A 21,328-nucleotide genomic window follows, 5' to 3' on the forward strand; every position below is an offset into this window, starting at 1 on the left:
TGTATAAATGCGAGTGCTTTCTTTCCATAAGCTAACAAGAAGGTGTTGTGATCTCTTGCAGTGCTGCAGGCCTGAGGCGCATCGCCATGGGTGACACTGACGTGGAAGCCAGCCCGGCTGAGCGGTCTCCGAGCAGCGACGCCGGCGAGCCGCAGCCCGGCAACGCCCTGGGTGTGATCAAGGAAGGCGTCGGGGAGACGCTGATCGACTCCGAGGTAGCCAAGAGGGCCTGCGAAGAGGTGCTGGAGAAAGTCAAGCTCCTGCGGGGCGGGTCGGCGGACAGCGAGGAGTGCGTTGCCGCGGAGGCGGCGGTCGTGGCCAACGGCGTGGGGGGCAGAGGCTCCCCCGAGCCGGCCGGCTCCCCCTCCCGGATCAAGGAGGAGGACGAGACCGTGGCGGTGGGCAACACGGTGAAAAACGCCAGGCGGCGGCAGAAGTACAACTCGGCCAAGCAGTCGTGGCTGCTCCGGCTCTTTGAGTCCAAGCTCTTTGACATCTCCATGGCCATCTCGTACCTGTACAATTCCAAGGAGCCCGGCGTCCAGGCGTACATCGGGAACCGACTCTTCAGCTTCCGCCACGAGGAGGTGGACTTTTACCTCCCGCAGCTGCTCAACATGTACATTCACATGGACGAGGACGTGGGCGACGCCATCAAGCCCTACGTGGTCCACCGCTGCCGGCAGAGCATCAACTTCTCCCTGCAGTGCGCCTGGCTGCTGGGCGCCTACTCCTCGGACATGCACATCTCTGCCCAGAGGCACTCGCGCGGCACCAAACTCCGCAAGCTCATCCTCTCGGACGAGCTGAAGCCGGCGCACCGCCGCAAGGAACTGCCGCCGGTCGGCCCGGCCAGCGACACGGGCCAGTCGCCCTCCAAGCGGACGCACCAGCGGTCCAAGTCCGACGCCACGGCCAGCATCAGCTTGAGCAGCAATTTGAAGCGGACGGCCAGCAACCCCAAGGTGGAAAGGCAACAGGATGAGGTGAGCCGGTGTTTTACTCGCGGTATCGCCGTTTCTTTGTTCGTTCTCGGGATGTGGGCGAGGCCGGCGTTTATTGCCCATCCCCTAGTTGCCCCTTGAGAAGGTGGCGGTGGGCGGCGGCGGCCGCCTTCTTGAACCTGCTGCCGTCCCGTGGGGTGAAGGTTCTCCCACAGTGACGTTAGGGAGGGGAGTTCCAGGATTGTGACCCAGCGATGATGAAGGACCGGTCGACATATGTCCGAGTCAGGAGGGTGTGAGACTCGGAGGCGGTGGTGATCCCATGCTGACCTCCTCCTTCTAGGCGGCGGAGGTCGCGGGTTTGGGAGGTGCTGTCGAAGAAGCCTTGGCGACTCGCTGCACTGCCATCCAGGGCCAAGCAGTGCACTCGATCGGCAGCCCATCCAACACCTTTAACGTCCACTCCCTCCACCACCGGCGCACCATGGCTGCAGTTTGTACTACCTACAGGATGTGTAATGTTGTAGTTTGTCATCTGCCCTGTACAACGTTCGTTGGCCCTCACTACGTTGTGTTGACTCCCAATGATCAACTCACGTTTTCAGCCCAGCTCCCGCAGGCCCGGTTGGTAACAGCCGCTGCTCAGCGTGTCACTGGGCCGTGCAAGTTAGGGGTGTCCCAGGTTCGATTCCTGGTCCGTGCTGAATTAACTGACCTCTGCCAGGGTGGGGCACTCTGGTTGGTAAGAATGGAAGTGAGCTGACTGGGTGGTGACCTGCAAGACACCCATTGCTGTGTACGTGCGTGTTTTAAAAAAAAAACTGGGAATAAAATGAGACATCTTCACAGGCTTGACGGTTAGACAATACGTGGGCATAATTATACAGTTGTAACCTCGCTCGTCTTTCAGAGACCGGTTATAAACATCACTAGCTTTGCTCTTGCAACAACAGCTTGCATTAATATAGCCCCTTTAGCATAGTAAAACGTCCCAAGGCGCTTCACAGGAGCGATTATCAGACAAAAAAATTGACACCGAGCCAAAGAAAGAGACATTCGGACAGGCGACCAAAAGTTTCGTCAGAGAGGTAGATTTTAAGGAGGAGGAGAGAGAGGTTTAGGGAGGGAATTCCAGAATTGAGGGCTTGGAGGGATGAAGGCAAGGCCGCCAATGGTGGGGTGGAGGGGTGGACAAGAGGCCAGAATTGGAGGAGTGCAGAGATCGTGTAGGGTTGGAGGAGGTTACAGAGATTGGGGGAGAGGGGAGGGGGGCGAGGCCATGGAGGGATTTGAACACGAGGATGAGAATTTTAAAATCGAGGCGTTGGGGGACCGGGAGCCACTGTGGGTCACTCTGACTTCTTGTCCACCCTCTTGGATGAAGTTACCGCCTTATCATCACAATTAGGCCCCAGCGCTCTCCTATAGGATGTAATTGGTTTGGTTGATTTTTTTAGAATGCTGACCTTTGAATCCAGTCACAGGAACAGGAGTAGGCCATTCAGCCCCTCGAGCCCGCTCCGCCATTTGAGCTAGCATCAATTGCCGTTAAGGCTAAGTCAAGACTAATTGGATGAAAGTCTCGGATGGAGAGGCTGCAAGGGCGTGGGAAATGTCGCACTGGTGCGAGGGGGCTTTTTGAAAATGAGGGCGCAGTGACCGGGAGTTTAGCTCTGTATCCCAACTGTGAGGCACAGTACCTGACCTGGGAGTGCTTGACGCTGACACTGGGAACCAGAATTGGAAGAGAAAAAGTGCATTCTCCAGCACCCAAAAACACACAACAATTTCTGAAACAAGAAACTGTTTGGAATAATTTACACTCTCAAAAAATTGGTTGGAAGAAATTTTTGTTGAAGTTTGTAGCGCTGTTTGGAAACTTGGGTTGCAAACCAAAGCCTTGATGCTCGCGTTCGGAACAAAGGAACAGGAGGAGGCCATTCAGCCCCTCGAGCCTGTTCCACCATTCAATTGGATCTTGGCTGATCTGTATCTTAACTCCACCTACCCGCCTTGGTTCCGTAACCTCCTTCACTCAGAGGGTTGTGAATCTTTGGAATTCTCTACCCCAGAGGGCTGTGGATGCTCAGTCATTGAGTATATTCAAGGCTGAGATCAATAGATTTTTGGGCTCAAGGGGAATCAAGGGATATGGGGATCGGGCGGGAAAGTGGAGTTGAGGTCGAAGATCGGCCGTGATCTGATTGAATGGCAGAGGAGGCTCGAGGGGCCGAATGGCCTACTCCTGCTCCTATTTCTTATGTTCTAACCCTCGATACCCTTGCCTAACAAAAATCTATCAGTCTCAGTTTTAAAATTTCCAATTGAACTCCAGCCTCCAGCTTTTTTGGGGGGAGAGAGTTCCAGATTTCCACTCCCCTTTGTGTGAAGAAGTGCTTCCTGACATCACCCCTGAACGGCCGAGCTCTAATTTTAAGGTTCTGCCCCCTCGTTCTGGACTCTTCCCACCAGAGGAAATAGTTTCTCTCTATCGACCCTATCGAATCCTTTAATCATCTAAAACCCCTCGATTAGATCACCCCTTAATCTTCTAAACTCGAGGGAATACAAGCCCAGTCTGTGCAACCTGTCCTCGTAATTTAACCCTTTTAGCCCCGGTATCATTCTGGTGAATCTGCGCTGCACCCCCTCCAAGGCCGATATATCCTTCCCGAGGTGCGGTGCCCAGAACTGAACGCAGTCTCTCCAAGTGGGGTCTAACCAGAGCTTTATACAACTCTAGCATAGGCTAATTAACGCCGTATTCACTGGGTGCAAACTTCGACTCGCAATGATAAACCTCTCACCTGACAACAGTGACTTTACACCTCCCAGCTTCAATCTCATTTCTTCCTCCCCCCTCATCAGTAGTGAAATTGTGCCCTCCCCATCCGTAAAGCGACAGGAGCAGCTTCCCTGCTCCTTGCGACTGCTGCTCGTTTTTTTTTGAACTCGCCCAGCTCGAGATACTTGAAAGGTTTGAGTTGCTTCCCTGAACCCGACCAGCTGCTGCGGGAAAGAACGGAGTGGGCGGGGAAGAGGAGAAGCTTGCTGGGGCAGTGTGTTGGCAGGTTCCTGTGGGAAGGTTCGCCACCAGGAATCCTTGGGGCTGACATCACTGCATACCACACTGATTATAGATCCCATTGATAAAAGGGTGACAGTTGCGGAGTGTGAAGGGAGACGGGATGGAGCTGCCTGACGTGTGGAGATAGGATTGTTAGTCATCAGTAAAAGTGACCAGGAAGCTGTCGGATTGACGCAGAAACCCAATGCCTAACCTGCTGTCGTCAGGTGGTCTGGGCCTACGTGTGACTCCAGTCCCCATGCAAACCTGGTTGACTCTTAACTGCAGTGGCCTAGCCAGCCACTCTGGTGTATCAAACTGCTACCAGCAGTTCAAAAAGGCTGCCCACCGTCACCACCTCAGGGCAACTAGGGATGGGCCATAAATGACTGTCTTGCCAGTGATGTCTGCGTCCCAAGAATGAGTTTTTAAAAATTAACCCTTTTGTGGTCTTGCATCAGTTATTTAAAATGTCCTTCTTGTAGGAATCATCCATTGTTGAGAGCCACAAGCAGCATTGCCCTTGTACCCACGAGAAATGGGCCCATTTATACTTAACGGGGGGGGCATTTTGTTCGTGTCAGGAGAGTGACTCCACATGCTGCACTGTCCCACTCCTTTGGGTTCAGGTGGCAGTGTCTGGAGGTCTGCTGGGCTCGCGGGCCGAGAACGCAAGGTGACCAAAAGTTGACGGGTTTAAGGAGGAGAGAGAGGCGGAGGGGTTTAGGGAGGGAATTGCAGAGTTTAGGGCCCGGGCCGCTGAAGGCACGGCCGCCAATGGTGGAGCGATGGAAATCGGGGGATGCGCAAGAGGCCAGAATTGGAGGAGTGCAGAGATCTCGGAGGGTTGCAGGGGCTGGAGGAGGTTACAGAGATGTGGGGGGGCGGGGGGGCACGAGGCCATGGAAACGAGGATTTTAACTGGAGCTGTCTACTTCAATCCCATTTCTCTGCCCTTTCCCCTATCCTTGGCCACTTGGTCTGAGTGCTGGGAGATTCACAGAACCCATGAGACTGTACCCCAACAAAAGCCTACAGGTTCAAGAGAAGTGTTGGCTGGGGGTGGGGTGGGGGGAGAACATGAATTGGAAAAAAGATGTTGTTATATGGTTTTGCTGACTTATTCAAGGAATCAAATCCCTCCATGGCCCTCGTCCCTCCCTAGCTCTGTAACCCCCTGCAACCCTCCAAGATCTCTGCATTGCTCCAATTCTGGCCTCTTGCACATCCCCAGTTTTCATCGCTCCACCATTGGCGGCCGTGCCTTCAGGTGCCTAGGCCCTAAGCTCTGGAATTCCCTCCCTAAACCTCTCCGCGCCTCTCCTTTTAAGACGTTTCTTAAAACTTTGACCAAGCATTTGGCCACCTGTCCTAATATCTCCTTGTGCGGCTCGGTGTCAAATTTTATCCGATACGCTCCTGTGAAGCGCCTTGGGCGTGAATGGAAAAAATACATTTTAATATGGTTTTGGTGATGTTTTATTCAAGGAATAAATGGTTGTGCATTTGAGGTCTATTCAGATGCCACTTGAATTTACTGCAGTGTTTACCCACAATCAAAGTAACTGGGGCGTCAACAGCTCAAGGTTACACTGGTTGATCTCAGGGTTACGTTTGCCTGCAGTACCTGAGCGTAACTAATGCAAAGGGAACTCCCCCGAATTCCTTCAGGGTGAGTCTTTCATCTGGTATGTGTCTCTAAGCAACTCAGAGCTCCCACTTAGCGTTTACTGGACTGCGAACGTTGCATTGATGTTCCTCAAATGCAGGTTTCGAGATGATGTGCAGATGTGTATATTTTTTTTTTAAAACACCTTTTTGACTGGTTGAAAGGGCTCGTTGTTGCAAGAGGGGAAGGTGCACAGACAGTTTATGCAGAAGGTATGAATGTATGGAATGGACTGCTCAGGATGGAAGGTGATGTGGGAAAGTTTAAGGGAGATATTTGTGGGAGGGTTTGATGTTTGGACTGGTCAGATGAGTCAGAAGGTCGTAGGTTCGAGCCCCACTCCAGAGACTTGAGCACGTAATCCAAGCCAATGGTCCCAGCGCAGTACTGAGGGAGTGCTGCGCTGTCAGAGGTGCCGTCTTTCGGATGAGACGTTAAACTGAGGCCCCGTCTGCCCCCTCGAGTGGATGTAAAAGATCCCCTGACCACTATTTCAAGGAAGTTGAGGCGAGTTCTCCCCAGTGTCCTGGTCAATATTTATCCCTCGATCAACACCTAAAGCATTTCATTGCTGTTTTGTGGGAGCTTGCTGCGTGCAAATTGGATGCTGCGTTTCCTGCATTACAATGTCAAAAGCATTTCATTGGCTGTGAATGGATGCTCTGAGGTCGTGAAAGGCGCTATAGAAATGCAAATCTTTTCTCTCTGGATCTCAATCGCTGTCCCTCGGGGGGGGCCCCCCCGTGGGCGGCCCTCTCCCTATCCAGAAGATACATGGATGTCGGGTGAGGCCAGGATCGGGTTGACCACAATGCCCCCCATTGTAAATAGCCGGCCAATACTTGTGTAGGCTCGCATGTGAAAAATGGCCACTCGGGTGAGACGTGGGGGCAATGTCTATGGAACCAGTATCGTGTGTTGGGTATAGCAACTCGAAAGAAAGAAAGAAAGGAGATGCTTGTAGAAAGATCTCAAATATCCCGAGGAGCTTCACGTGCAATGAATTGCTTTGAAGTTCATTGACTCTTGGTATGCAACTCATCTATTCTCCTCTCCTAACCTTGCTTAATTAAAAGCTTGCTGTTGAATAAAGCTTTGATCCATTGAAAACTTTTAAGCTGCATTTGTACCTTTGGAAACGATTATAAAATTACTCCCTCCCCACTGACTCCTGGTTTGTAGCTCCCCTCCCTCGTCTTGGTGCTCCTGTCGGGGGTTGCTAAGACGAAGGGTTTGATTCAGTCAGCTGTTTGAATCTTGGAACTCGTTGTTTGAAAAAAAAAAAATCCTTGTTTTTGTGGTTGGGTTTTCAAGGCAGTGATATTATTGCCTTGGGATGGGTTTTCTGCAATCCTCTGCCTGCCAGGCTAACTTGATCTCGAGCTGCTGTGATGTTGGTGCTGAGCAGTCGCTTCCACTGGCCAAGTCGGGGTTGGTACAGGATCGCTGAGTCTCGTCAGCGGCGGGACTGATTCAGTGACTCGCTTGCCCTTCTTTCGGATGAGACGTTAAACCGCGGCACCGTCTGCCCCTCTCGGGTGGACGTAAAAGATCCGAGGGCACTGTTTCGAAGAAGAGCAGGGGAGTTCCCCTCTCCCAACAGTGCCCTGGGTCCAATATTTATCCCTCAACCAGCATCACTTTTTTAAAAAAAAAACAGATTATCCGGTCATTGCTGTTTGTGGGATCTTGCTGTGCGCACATTGGCTGTGTTTCCTACATTACAACAGTGACTGCACTTCAAAAAAAAAAGTACTTTGTTGGTTGTAAAGCGCTCTGGGATATCCCGAGGATGTGAAAGGTGCGAAAGAAAGTCTTTCTGTCTTGATACCAGGCCCTGGGAGACTTGTGCATCGCACACATTAGTCTGCTTACTTGGTGAGTTTTGATGCAGTGGTAACCGTAGGCAAGTGATTTGCACCCTAACCAGAGAGGGTTTAGATGCTCACAGGGACCTTCAGGTGACCTGCACATCCTGAGCAACCTTTCTGTTTTTTTTTAAAATCTCTCTTTAAAGCCTGTTTTGATGCTGCACCTTGAAGTCTCCCCTTTAAAGATTTTCATAGAATCATAGAAGTTTACAACATGGAAACAGGCCCTTCGGCCCAACATGTCCATGTCGCCCAGTTTATACCACTAAGCTAGTCCCAATTGCCTGCACTTGGCCCATATCCCTCTATACCCATCTTACCCATGTAACTGTCCAAATGCTTTTTAAAAGACAAAATTGTGGCTAAAAGGTGAACCCTCAGAAATCGGCTCCCCTCTCTCCCATGTCTCTCCCATTCATTACGGCCTTGCACTGAAACTAACCTACTCGATTCCTTACTTTAAGTGTCTTATCGGCCACGAGGCTGAGAGTTCTCAATTATTGATGGTCCTTTCCATGATGCCGCAGACCAAATATTAGGTATCATGCCAATGCAGCACTTAATTATGCATGAGGAGGTTAATGCTGGTTGTTGGTGCCGTGCTCTTGTTTACATGTCTCTTGGGAGGTTCTTTAATCTCACCTGGGACAGCTATTGCAGGGAATCGGCAATACAGCTGGCCTCTGGACTATGGGGGGGGGAATGAGAGAATTGGGCTCGGGGGGTGGGGGGAGAGAATCAATCAGGGTTCCTGCTCCTGGTTAGTCTGTTTGTGAACACGCACGCACGTGGTAGCATTGGTGGTTAAAGCTCGGCAGTGGGAGCGTTACACTTGTTCCACATATTGTGCAAGTGGGAAGGTTTAATCTGTACTCTGAGCCTCGAACAATCCCCAGTGATAATGCGATAACTTGTCTGATAGAAGGTTGAGTGGCAGCACCTGGTAGTTTGACCTGATTTAATTATTTTAATGTCACTGGAAAGTTATATGTATGTATACTCCCTCAGCGCTTTTGTTTTTTTTGAACTAGATCTTTGTTCCTTGTTACAGGAACTCCCTTGGGCTAATTCAATGACAACTGAGGCTCCTTTCTCTTTAATCACGTGAAAGCACTGCCACAGCCCTTGTGACTAATGACCAGGGGAAATGGGCTGGTTCAGATTGAGTTTTTATCACCTCCCCTTTGTACAAGGGAACAATCGACCCTCCCATTACATGCTGGATTCCGCTGTGGCTCAGTGGGCAGCACTCTCGCCTCTGAGTCAGAAGGTCGTGGGTTCGAGTCCCCACACCAGAGACTTGAGTCACGTAATCCAGGCCGACACTCCCAGTGCAGTTCTGAGGGAGTGCTGCACTGTCGGAGGTGCCGTCTTTCTGATGAGACGTTAATCCGAGGGTCCCGTCTGCCCCCTCAGGTGGACGTAAAAGATCCCACTGCCACTATTTGAAAAAGAGCAGTGGAGTTCTCCCAGGTGTCCTGACCAATATTTATCCCACAATCAACATCATAAAAACAGATTATCTGGTCATTCATCACATTGCTGTTTGTGGGATCTTGCTGTGTGCAAATTGGCTGCCGTGTTTCCTACATTACAACAGTGAGTACACTTCAAAATAACTTCAACGGTTGTAGGAACATAGGAACAGGAGTAGGCCATTCAGCCCCTCGAGCCTGCTCTGCCATTTGATAAGATCATGGCTGATCTGTGATCTAACTCCATATACCTGCCTTTGGCCCATATCCCTTAATACCTTCGGTTGCCAAAAAGCTATCTATCTCAGATTTAAATTTAGCAATTGAGCTAGTATCAATTGCCGTTTGCGGAAGAGAGTTCCAAACTTCTACCACCCTTTGTGTGTAGAAATGTTTTCTAATCTCGTTCCTGAAAGGTCTGGCTCTAATTTTTAGACTGTGCCCCCTACTCCTAGAATCCCCAACCAGCGGAAATAGTTTCTCTCTATCCACCCTATCCGTTCCCCTTAATATTTTATAAACTTCGATCAGATCACCCCTTGACCTTCGAAACTCTAGAGAATACATCCCCAATTTGTGAAGCGCTTTGGGACGTCCTGAGGTGGTGCGAGGCGCTATATAAATGCAAGTCTTTCTTTTTCTTTCTGTGCTTCATTCATTTTTGCTGTCCTCTCTTAATTTTCTCCCTTTCCTGGATTATGGTTCCACGTGGCCTCCAACACCTCGCTCAAATTCCCTGAGTTTTGAATGGTGAGTGTTGATAAAATTTTGTGGCCGAGTCCCACCCGCTGAGACACGGGGGGAGCACTGGGTTATCCAGAGGTCCCAGGCTCCAGACCCAGCAAGGCAAGCTGTGAGATTGAACTCTGTGCAATAAATGTGGCAATTTGTGGGCTGGCACCTGAAAAAGACCACGACTAGCCTCTGGATTGTTGTTAAACTCCATCTACCCGCCTTGGTTCCCTGACCCTCAATACCCTAATTCTCTAAGTACATGAGGGAGAAAGGAATAGAAGGACATGCTGATAAAGTGGGAGGAGGCTCGTGTGGAGCAGAAACACCAGCACAGACCAGTTGGGCCGAATGGCCTGTTTCTGTGCTGTACATTCTCAGATTTCTGTTCGAATTACAATCAATCTCCGTTTTGAAATTTTCTTCTGACCCCCAGCCTCAACAGCTTTTTGGGGGGAGTGAGTTCCAGATTCCCACTCCCCTTTGTGTGATGAAGTGCTTCCTGACATCACCCCTGAACGGCCCGGCTCTAATTTTAAGGTTCTGCCCCCCTTGTTCTGGGTTCCCCCCACCAGAGGAAATAGTTTCTCTCTCGACCCTGTCAAATCCTCTAATCATCTTAAACACTTAGATTAGATCACCCCTTAATCTTCTATATTGAATCCGACCAGCTGTGTGTGTTGAATGGCAGGTGGTGAATTGCTGCCTCTCCTGCTGGCACCATGAAGTGAACCAGGCCTCACTCCGTGAAACGTCCAGACCTGTTCTCCAAGATGGAGCAGTGTCGAAGAGGAGTGGGGATTAAAGAGCAATCCTGGACTTGCTGGTTTTATATTTGCTCTTGGGACATTGGTGATACTGGCGAGGCTGCATCGATTGCACACGGTGTGTTTTTAAAAAATTCATTCTTGGGATGTGGGCATCGCTGGCAATTTATTGCCCATCCCCGAGTTGCCCCTTGAGAAGGTGGTGGTGAGCCACCTTCATGAACCGCTGCACTCTGTGTGGCAAAGGTACCCCCACAGTGCTGTTCGGGAGGGGAGTTCCAAGTTTTTAACCCAGCGACGATGAAGGAACGGCCAATATACGTCCAAGTCAGGATGGTGTGTGTGACTCGGAGGGGAACCTGGAGGTGATGGTGTTCCCATGCGCCTGCTGCCCTTGTCCTTCCAGCTGGCGGAGGCCACAGGTTTGGAAGGTGCTGTCGAAAAAGTGTGTAGGCCAGACCAGAAGGATATTAGTCAACTCTGAAGCCTCAAGACTGCCCCCAACTGCTGCCTTGGCTGAGATTAGGTTGGCAATCTTGGGACCTATTTGTCCGTGTCAGTTAATACTACAGTGAGGTGGTACCTTTACACATGCAGGTTAATCACTCTTTTTTTAAATGTGTTCGCTGGATGTGGGTGTCGCTGGCAAGGCCGGAATTTGCTGCCCCTTGAGAGGGTGGTGGTGAGCCGCCTTCTCGAACCGCTGCAGTCCGTGTGGTGAAGGTGCTCCCACAGTGCTGTTCGGTAGGGAGTTCCAGGGTGATGAAATAACACCGACTGTACGTCCCAAGTGGGGATGGTGTGTGACTTGGAGGCGGTGGTGTTGCTCTCAGTGCTGGAATTGCAGGCCTGAGAAGTGCTCTGCAAACAACCCAATATTTGTTGCGTTCCCGCAAGTGTCACCAACAAGCATCACAAGCACAGCTCCCTCTAAGTCCAGTTGATTTTGCCTCTGCATCCGTGACAATATTTTATTTCCCAGATATTTGCCTTTCCCACCCTATAACTTGTTATCTGGGGGAGGAGGAAGGCCATTCAACCTGTCCCAGCTAGTGTTGGACCAAAGTTCCCTTTTGAACCTTGATATAAACTGAGTGAATTTTCTTTTTCACTTTCTGTCTGCACTCCTTCACCCCGTTGCTTTCACTTTCGTTTTTCCAGTGCGTCCTTTGTTGGAGCCTCTTTGGTCCTCTGAACCCCATATTGGGCTGCAGGTGCAGTTTGATCTTTATTGCGTTCTCCAGGCCATCGTTTCCATTCATGCCATGTCAGGTTGGATTTGAACCAAGGTCCATGTGTGTTCGGCCAGTGTCCTAAGACACTGCACGGTCCAGCCCTCGAGATGTTGGTCTGTCTTGGGATGCACTTTGGGAGAGGGAGGTTATAAGAACATAAGAAATAGGAGCAGGAGTAGGCCAATCGGCCCCTCGAGCCTGCTCCGCCATTCAATGAGATCATGGCTGATCTGATCCTAACCTCAAATCTAAAATCATGTCCAATTTCCTGCCCGCTCCCCGTAACCCCTAATTCCCTTTACTTCTAGGAAACTGTCTATTTCTGTTTTAAATTTATTCAATGATGTAGCTTCCACAGCTTCCTGGGGCAGCAAATTCCACAGACCTACTACCCTCTGAGTGAAGAAGTTTCTCCTCATCTCAGTTTTGAAAGAGCAGCCCCTTATTCTAAGATTATGGCCCCTAGTTCTAGTTTCACCCATCCTTGGGAACATCCTTACCGCATCCACCCGATCAAGCCCCTTCACAATCTTATATGTTTCAATAAGATCGCCTCTCATTCTTCTGAACTCCAATGAGTAGAGTCCCAATCTACTCAACCTCTCCTCATATGTCCGCCCCCTCATCCCCGGGATGAACCGAGTGAACCTTCTTTGTACTGCCTCGAGAGCAAGTATGTCTTTTCTTAAGTATAGAGGTTGTTGATTGGGGAAGGGTGGGAATGGCAGGGGTAGGAGAATGATGATGGGGTGGGGAGGGTGTGACTGGTGGGGGCAGTAGGGTGTTGGGCAGGAGCCAGGAGTTGTGGATCATAAGTCCACTGGTAGCTGACTGCCCACGTCCAAGCTGGTATTGGATTCTGGGAGGGGGTGAGTAGGCTGTTCACACCAGTGTGAACACCTCCTAATGATTTGGCCCTGGAATAGGAATATTAACAGAACGGTTGCAGTTTTGCTAATTTTCATGCTCAACCCGGAGGAGATCTGTGTTTAAAAAGAAAGGATTTGCATTTATATAGCACCCATCACATCCTCACAATGTCCCAAAGCGTTTAACGGCCAATAAATTTGTTTTGAAGTGCGGTCACTTGTTATGAAGGCAAATGCAGCAGCCAGTTTGCGCACAGTAAGGTCCCACAGACAGCTTTGTTTTTGGTTGTGTTGGTGGAGGGAGGAATGTTGGCCTGGACACTGGGTGAACTCCCTGCTTGTCTAAGAATAGTACCATGGGATCTTTAACGTCAACCTCAACAGGCAGACGACGCCTCAGTTTAACGTCTCATCCAAAAGGCAGTGCCTCTGACAGTGCAGCATTCCCTCAGTACTTCATGGAAGTGTCAGCCGAGATTATGGGCTCGAGTCCGGGGCGTGGGGCTTTGACCTTAAGGCTCAGAGGAGTGAGTGGTACCTACTAAGCCAAGCTGACACTTGTTTTGCTGGAATGGGGCACTTTACTAGTTTTGGTTCCGGGTTTCCATCAAGCATTCCTATATTGGGAACGATACAGGTCCGATTCAGTTCGCTGCTTCTCTGACAGGCGATCCTTCTCTTGCCTGTAGCCTCCAATGCCCCTCTCTATCGCTGCCTCTCTGCACATTGCTCTTTTGCTCCTCTGAGCTTCAAATTCCACAATGCCTCATCATCGTGCTGAAATCAAGGCTTATCACAGTCTCCCACTCATGACTCAGGTTACCTGATAAAACTCTGGAGTTCTCATCTTGTCATCTTTTCTATTTCCTGGGTTTTAAAAGCCTGATTGGGTGTCTCCTAATACCTGCTTCTTGTTTTACCTCAACAAACAACTACTTGCATTTATATAACGCCTTTTAATGTGGTAAAACGTTCTTTTATATTAAAAATAAAGCTTGAGAGAGGTGGACAACGAGGTTGAGCAGTGATTGCGGGGTGGAGAGGGGAAGAATGAGGTCAAGTAAGTGGAGACACGGTCAAGGAGGAGGCTTTTGAAAGAGGGGAGGAAGAGGCCGGAGGGGTTTCGGGAGAAAGTTGGAGTGTGGTGCCAAGGTTGGGGAGATGTACAGGCCCGAGTCCGAGGGTTATGTTGGGCTGTTAGGTGGTAGAGAAGAACAAAATGGTGGAGGGACTTGTAAACGAGAATAGGGATTTCAAACTCAGTGCTTTGCAGCACAGGGAGCCAATGGAAAATGGACAGGAAACGGGACTGAGTGTGGGACAGGATATGGGCGGCTGAGTTTTGGCCGAGTTGCACTCCATATGTGGGGAGTAACCTGGGAGGCTGGCAAGGGGAGCATCGGAGAAACCATCAGGTTCTCTTCACTCATTCCAACCTTGGTATCTTGCATCACCCGGTCGATGATAATAACCCACATCTTCGTGATTCTTCTCTTGAGAGTCTGGTCAGACACACTCCATTTGAATGTCCAGTCAGTGCTAATCTTCACCACGCACAACTAGAATCATAGAATGGTTACAGCACAGAAGGAGGTCATTCAGCTCATCGAGTCCGTGCCGGCTCTCTGCAAGAGCAATCCAGCTGGTCCCTTTCCCCGTAGCCCTGCACATTCTTTCCCTTCAAGTACTTATCCAATTCTCTTTTGAAAGCCATGATTGAATCTGCCTCCACCACCCCCTCAGGCAGTGCGTTCCAGATCATAACCACTCGCTGCGTAAAAAAACGTTTTTCCTCATGTCGCCTCTGGTTCTTTTGCCAATCACCTTTAATCTGTGTCCTCTGGTTCTCGACTCTTCCGCCAATGGGAACAGCTTCTCTCTATCTATTCTCTCTGGACCCCTCGTGATTTTGAACACCTCTATCAAATCTCCTCTCAACCTTCTCTGCTCTGAGGAGAACAACCCCAGCTTCTCTCGTCTGTCCACTTAACTGAAGTCCCTCATCCCTGGAACCATTCTAGTAAACTACAGCAAAAACTTGCATTTATATAGCGCCTTTAATGTAGTAAAATGTCCCATTGGTGCTTCACAGGAGCGATTATCAAACAAAATTTGACACCGAGCCACATAAGGAGATATTAGGACAGGTGACCGAAAGCTTGGTCAAAGAGGTAGGTTTTAAGGAGCGACTTAAAAGAGGAGAGAGAGGCGGAGAGGTTTAGGGAGGGAATTCCAGAGCTTCGGGCCCAGACAGCTGAAGGCACGGCCGCCAATGATGTGATGAAAATCGGGGGATGCGCAAGTGGCCAGAATTGGAGGAGCGCAGAGATCTCGGAGGGTTGTAGGACTGGAGGAGGTTACAGAGATAGAGGGGGGTGGGGGGTGCAAGGCCATGGAGGGGATTTGAAAAACAACTAATCAAAGAACATGTCTTAGTTCTGCTCTCGCTCTCGATGGGAGTGAAAGGGTACAGCCGATTTGTCACACTCTTCTTGTGAATGGACTCTGAGTCAGCTGCACGGTCTGTGTCATAGTGTACAGTGGGTGCAGCTTTTACAAGGTATCTGATTGCATTAATCTGCAAACTCTATGACCCAAATGGCCATGACGTAGCCATGAACTTTGCTTAATTGGCAGTCAACTAATGAATGCTGCCTTCCTGCCCCCAGTACCTTCGCTGACGTGTTATCTGCAGGCAATGGGAAGCCTTTCGACCAATTCAGGTGATGTGTCAATCATTAGTAACGTTAGAATTGCCAAATCTCAGCTAATGAGTAAACCCGTGAAGGCAGCGTGGGACTGAGCCATGAAGGTCACCGGCTTTCATTCCCTGGTTAGTGCTGTCGTCAGCTTTCCACGATCCATCGTGTTAGGGTACCGCATGGCTCAGTGGGTCGCACTCTCTTCTCTGTGTCGAGGTCGTGGGTTCAAGTCCCACTCCAGAGACTCGAGCACGTAATCCAGGCCGACACTCCCCAGTGCAGTACCGAGGGAGTGCCGCACTGTCGGAGGTGCCGTCTTTCAGATGAGATGTTAAACTGTGGCCCCGTCTGCCCCTCTCAGGTGGATGTAAAATATCCCGCGGCTGCTGTAGGAGGAAGAGCAGGGGGAGTTCCCACCCCCGGGGACCTGACCAACATTTATCCCCCAACCAGTATCATTAAAAACAGATTACCTGGTTATTTATCACATTTCTGTTTGTGGGAGCTTGCTGTGCGCAATTTGGCTGCTGTGTTTCCTACATTACAAAAGTACTTAATTGGCTACAAAGCGCTTTGGGACGTCCTGAGGTTGTGAAAGGCGCGATAAAAATGCAAATCTTACTGTCTCTTTGCTTTCGTATTTGGAAACACAAGGATTGGGGGATGGAACTGTTCAATTTAGGGCGCGGGAGATACCACAGCATGAGTTGTGCTGCGGTGAGAAGATGCTACAGATGTACGTGTGATGTGGAAAAGGAGTGGACTTTGTTGACGGCATTGACCACAGCCGTGTTGCGCCCATGGTTAAACGGCCTGCCAGCAGTCACTGTCGAGAACCGGCCACTTGGGCAGACTGCTGGGCGGTTCTTCCTTGCTGTTTGTGGCAGATCCTTCCCTCTCCTGCTCAGCTGCAGGTCATTGCGTAAACTTGAGCTCATCCAAAACTCTGCTACCCCCGTATCTTAACCCACACCGAGTCCCGTTCACCCATCACCCTCTGTGCTCGCTGACCTACATTGGCTCCTGGTCCGGCAACGCCTCGATTTAAAAATTCTCATCCTCGTGTTCGAATCCCTCCATGACCTCGCCCACGCACCCCCCCCCCATCTCTGTAACCTCCTCCAGCCCTACAACCCTCCGAGATCTCTGCACTCCTCCAATTCTGGCCTCTTGTGCATCCCTGATTTCTATCGCTCCACCATTGGCGGCCGTGCCTTCAGCTGCCCGGGCCCTAAGCTCTGGAATTCCCTCCCTAAACCTCTCCGCCCCTCTCCTCCTTTTAAGACGCTCCTTAAAACCGACCTCTTTGACCAAGCTTTTGGTCACCTGTCCTAATATCTCCTTATGTGGCTCAGTGTTAGTTTGTCTGATCGCTCCTATGAAGCGCCTTGGGACGTTTTACTACGTTAAAAGCGCTATATAAATGCAAAGTAGTTGTTGTTTAATGAACTCGCGCAGTGGGTCTGCTATGGGATTGTGAAGCAGCTGATCTTATGGTAATGGCCATGCCTCCCAGTAGTTATGGCGCACGCAGTAGGCTGGCGGGTATGGTGCAGGGGGCAGGTGGTGAGTTCAAATCCCACCACGGCAAGTTGTGAAGTTGAATTTAATGAATTTGGTTGGCACTAGGAAAAATTCCGATAGAACAGATGGGAATGAAATTACTATGTGGTTTTTTTTTAAAAAAGGCTTGTAGCATGTGACTGTCATTTGGTGAATTGTGTTAGTCTTGGAAATGGATCCACTTAACAGAAATTACAGCTAAACCCCTTCATTCCAAGAGTGCATTGATTGTAATAACATGTATTCCACCAGCATTTGATGTCAATGGAACATTTGAAAAGACAGCTGGTGTAAAAAAAAAAGCTGAAATCATAATTACAATATTTATATTCCTGCCCTTCCTCCTACCCCCACCCTGAACTTTCCCCTCCTCTCCAGATTTGTCCTGAGGTGTTGAAAGGTGCTATATAAATGCAAGCTCTTCTTTCTATCTTTTCTTTGTTTCTTGTCTGCCCCTCTGCCTCTGATTCTGTCTGCCCCTCTGCCTCTGATTCTGTCTGCCCCTCTGCCTCTGATTCTGTCTGCCCCTCTGCCTCTGATTCTGTCTGCCCCTCTGCCTCTGATTCTGTCTGCCCCTCTGCCTCTGATTCTGTCTGCCCCTCTGCCTCTGATTCTGTCTGCCCCTCTGCCTCTGATTCTGTCTGCCCCTCTGCCTCTGATTCTGTCTGCCCCTCTGCCTCTGATTCTGTCTGCCCCTCTGCCTCTGATTCTGTCTGCCCCTCTGCCTCTGATTCTGTCTGCCCCTCTGCCTCTGATTCTGTCTGTCTCGACAGCTGCTTACATCACCCCTGCGCCGTTCAGTCTGAACGTAGTGTGAACACTGGATTGCCTAACTGTGATTTGTTTATTTGCCTGCGGAGGAAGCGATGAGCTCAGGCTGTACTGTCTGTCACAATAAGCTGTGGAAATGAGAAGGAAGTCTCCTTGCACCAGTTCCAGTTGGGGAATTTCTCGCTGCAAGCATTCTTCACTTTATTTTTATATTGTGACATTGGCCCACTGACCCCGGAGCTAAATTTAGCTGTGGGGGGGAAATGTTAGTAGTTTGAGAGGGTCGGGTATTTCCCTGATGTTTCTGTTGGTCACTGCTCTGTCTGGCGTGGAACTGAGCCATTCAAGTCAGAAAGGTTCCAGGTTCCAACCCCAGTCTGCGTTGGGTTGGCTGATCTTGGCTGGGGATGCAGTTGTAATTGGGAAGGCTACAATTGACTTTAGTGCCCCTGAGCCAAGAATGAACAAATCCACAGCATTTTGCGGAGAGAGCTCCAAATTTCTGCCATCCTCTGTGTGTCTGATTTTTGCTCCTGAATTGCCCAACTCGTGCCCCCCTTCTGGATTCGCCCACCAGAGGAAATAGTTTCTCCCTCTCTATCCTGTCTCATCCTTTTGACACCTCAAACACCCAGATCAGATCACCCCTCAATCTTCTAAACTCGAGGGAATACAAGCCGAGTCTGTGCAACCTGTCCTCGCAATTTAACCCTCGTTCTGGTACCACAGGGAAAGGAGAGGCGGGGGATTAGCGAGCTGAAGACGGACAGTAAAACTGATCTATAGTCATTGGGCGACCTCCAGTACCTTGCCCAAGGGGCCAATATGGGAACCTAGGCAATAAGTGTCTGCTGGATATTCAACCGTGTGGGGAAGTCACTTGATCCTGACCTCACCTGATATCAGTGTGTTCCAACAGGAGTTGCTGAATGGGGCAATCAGATACAAGAGTTGGCTGTGTTTGCCTATTGAGTGCGGCTAGTGCAGATACAACACGGGTTAGATGCAACAATAATTGCATTTAATGGAGTGGAACTTTCCAAGGCACTTCACAGGAGCGTTATCAAACAAAATTTGACACCGAGCCACATAAGGAGATATTAGGAAAGAGGAGAGGTAGGTTCTAAAGAGCGTCTTAAAGGAGGAGAGGTTTAGGGAGGGAATTCCAGAGCTTAGGGCCGAGGCGACTGAAGGCACGGCCGCCAATGGTGGAGCGATTAAATTCGGGGATGCGCAAGAGGCCAGAATTGGAGGAAAGCAGAGATTTCGGAGGGTTAGAGTCATAGAGAGTTATACAGCACGGATAGAGGCCCTTCGGCCCATCGTGTCCGCGCCGGCCATCAAGCCCTGTCTACTCTAATCCCATATTCCAGCATTTGGTCCGTAGCCTTGTATGCTATGGCATTTCAAGTGCTCATCCAAATGCTTCTTGAATGTTGTGAGGGTTCCTGCCTCGACAACCCTTTCAGGCAGTGAGTTCCAGACTCCAACCACCCTCTGGGTGAAAAAGTTCTTTCTCAAATCCCCTCTAAACTTCCCGCCTTTTACCTTGAATCTATGTCCCCTTGTTATAGAACCCTCAACGAAGGGAAAAAGCTCCTTAGTTTCCATCCTATCTGTGCCCCTCATAATTTTGTACACCTCAATCATGTCCCCCCTCAGCCTCCTCTGCTCCAAGGAAAACAAACCCAATCTTCCCAGTCTCTCTTCATAGCTGAAGCGCTCCAGCCCTGGTAACATCCTGGTGAATCTCCTCTGCACCCTCTCCAAAGCGATCACATCCTTCCTGTAGTGTGGCGACCAGAACTGCACACAGTACTCCAGCTGTGGCCTAACCAGTGTTTTATACAGCTCCATCATAACCTCCTTGCTCTTATATTCTATGCCTCGGCTAATAAAGGCAAGTATCCCATATGCCTTCTTTACCACCTTATCTACCTGTTCCGCCGCCTTCAGGGATCTGTGAACTTGCACACCAAGATCCCTCTGACCCTCTGTCTTGCCTAGGGTCCTCCCATTCATTGTGTATTCCCTTGCCTTGTTAGTCCCTCCAAAGTGCATCACCTCGCACTTTTCCGGGTTAAATTCCATTTGCCACTGTTCCGCCCATCTGACCAACCCATCTATATCGTCCTGCAGACTGAGGGTTGTAGGGGCTGGAGGAGGTTACAGAGATAGGGAGGGGGTGAGACCATGCTGGACTTGCAGCAACCGCTATGGGAACTGCCTGGATTTCACAAGCCTGGCAGCCATTAAGACCTGGCTTTAAAATAAATCGTCTTACTTGGCAAATCCGGGGATTTTACTTCAGGGTCATTGTGGGCTGCATGGGTCCCAAGGGTCAGGAGCCTCCTGGCTCAAGTCCTTCTCGGAGACCAGTACAAAAGCAGCTCGATTCCCGTTGCATTAGGCAGGACTCTGTGATGGTTAAATATAGAGCCTGCTAATGTCAGAGAGATTTCATTGAGCTGATCAATGAGGAAGCAATTTCACTCAAATGAGCTTACGGACAATCTGAACTCAAAATGGCCAGCAGGTTTCACGTGGGACCTGAATCCCCTTTACAATACGTTTAAATGAGATTGAATGTTGGCTCTGCTCCACTCCACTAATTGGCCAAGTTAGTACTTGATAATAAGAATGTCTAATCACGGGACACAAAGAGCAGCAGCACTTTTTCTTGATATTCTCCATTTCATAGAATGGTTATAGCACAGAAGGAGGCCATTTGGCCCATCGAACCCATGCTGGCTCTTTGTGAGAGCAATCCAATTAGTCCCACTCCCCTGCTGTTTCCCCGTAGCCCCGCACATTTTTTTCCCTTCAAGTATTTATCCAATTCCTTTTTGAAAGTTGCGATTGAATCTGCTTCCACCGCCCTTTCAGGCAGCGCATTCCAGATTATAACTACTCGCTGTATGAAAGTTTTTTTTTCCCTCATGTCGTCTTTGGTTCTTTTGCCAATCACCTTAAATCTGTGTCCTCTGGTTCTTGACCCTCCTGCCAATGGGAACAGTTTCTCTTTATTTACTTAATCTAAACCCTTCATGATTTTGAACACCTCTATCAAATCTCTTAATCGTCTCTGCTCTAAGGAGAACAACCCCAGCTTCTCCAGTCTCTCTACATAACTGAAGTCCCTCATCCCTGGTACCATTCTAGTAAATCTTTTCTGCATCCTCGCAAAGGCCTTCACATCCTTGCTAAAGTGCGGTGCCCAGAATTGGACACAATACTCCAGTTGTGGCCGAATCAGTGATTTGTAAAGGTTCATCATAACTTCTTTGCTTTTGTACTCTCTGCCTCTATTTATAAAGCCCAGGATCCCGTATGCTTTTTTTAAACCGCTTTCTCAACCTGTCCTGCCACTGTCAAAGATTTGTGCACGTACACCCCCAGGTCTCTCTGTTCCTGCACCCACTTTAGAATTAATTATAAAGTTACTAATCCGCGCCCTCAATAGCCCAGTGACTAAATGCAGCGCCTGGGGTACCCAGACCATGAAAGGACCAGGTCTGATCCCTGGCCTGGGCTAAGCCAGGCAGTGGTAGGTCTGCTGTGTTTGGCTTGGGTTGCGATGGAGAATCAACCGGGATTGATGCTGCTGATGTCAAGTGAGAGCATTGAGTCCCACTTTGTTCCAAAGCACATAGCAATAGTAAG

General features: G+C 49.7%; 1 protein-coding gene across 2 annotated transcripts in view; it reads left to right on the forward strand.

Moving 5' to 3' along the window:
• Positions 1-21,328, forward strand: part of pi4kb (phosphatidylinositol 4-kinase, catalytic, beta) — a 67,626-nt gene that overhangs the window by 12,039 nt on the left and 34,259 nt on the right. For both annotated transcript variants that reach the window (XM_067975980.1, XM_067975979.1), the window contains exon 2: positions 62-986. In XM_067975980.1, coding sequence (XP_067832081.1) covers positions 87-986 — 900 coding nt within the window. In that variant the 5' untranslated portion in view covers positions 62-86. The remainder of the gene's footprint in view (positions 1-61; positions 987-21,328) is intronic.

The sequence above is a fragment of the Heptranchias perlo genome, chromosome 44 (assembly GCF_035084215.1).
Source record: "Heptranchias perlo isolate sHepPer1 chromosome 44, sHepPer1.hap1, whole genome shotgun sequence".
Taxonomy (NCBI): Eukaryota; Metazoa; Chordata; class Chondrichthyes; order Hexanchiformes; family Hexanchidae; genus Heptranchias; species Heptranchias perlo.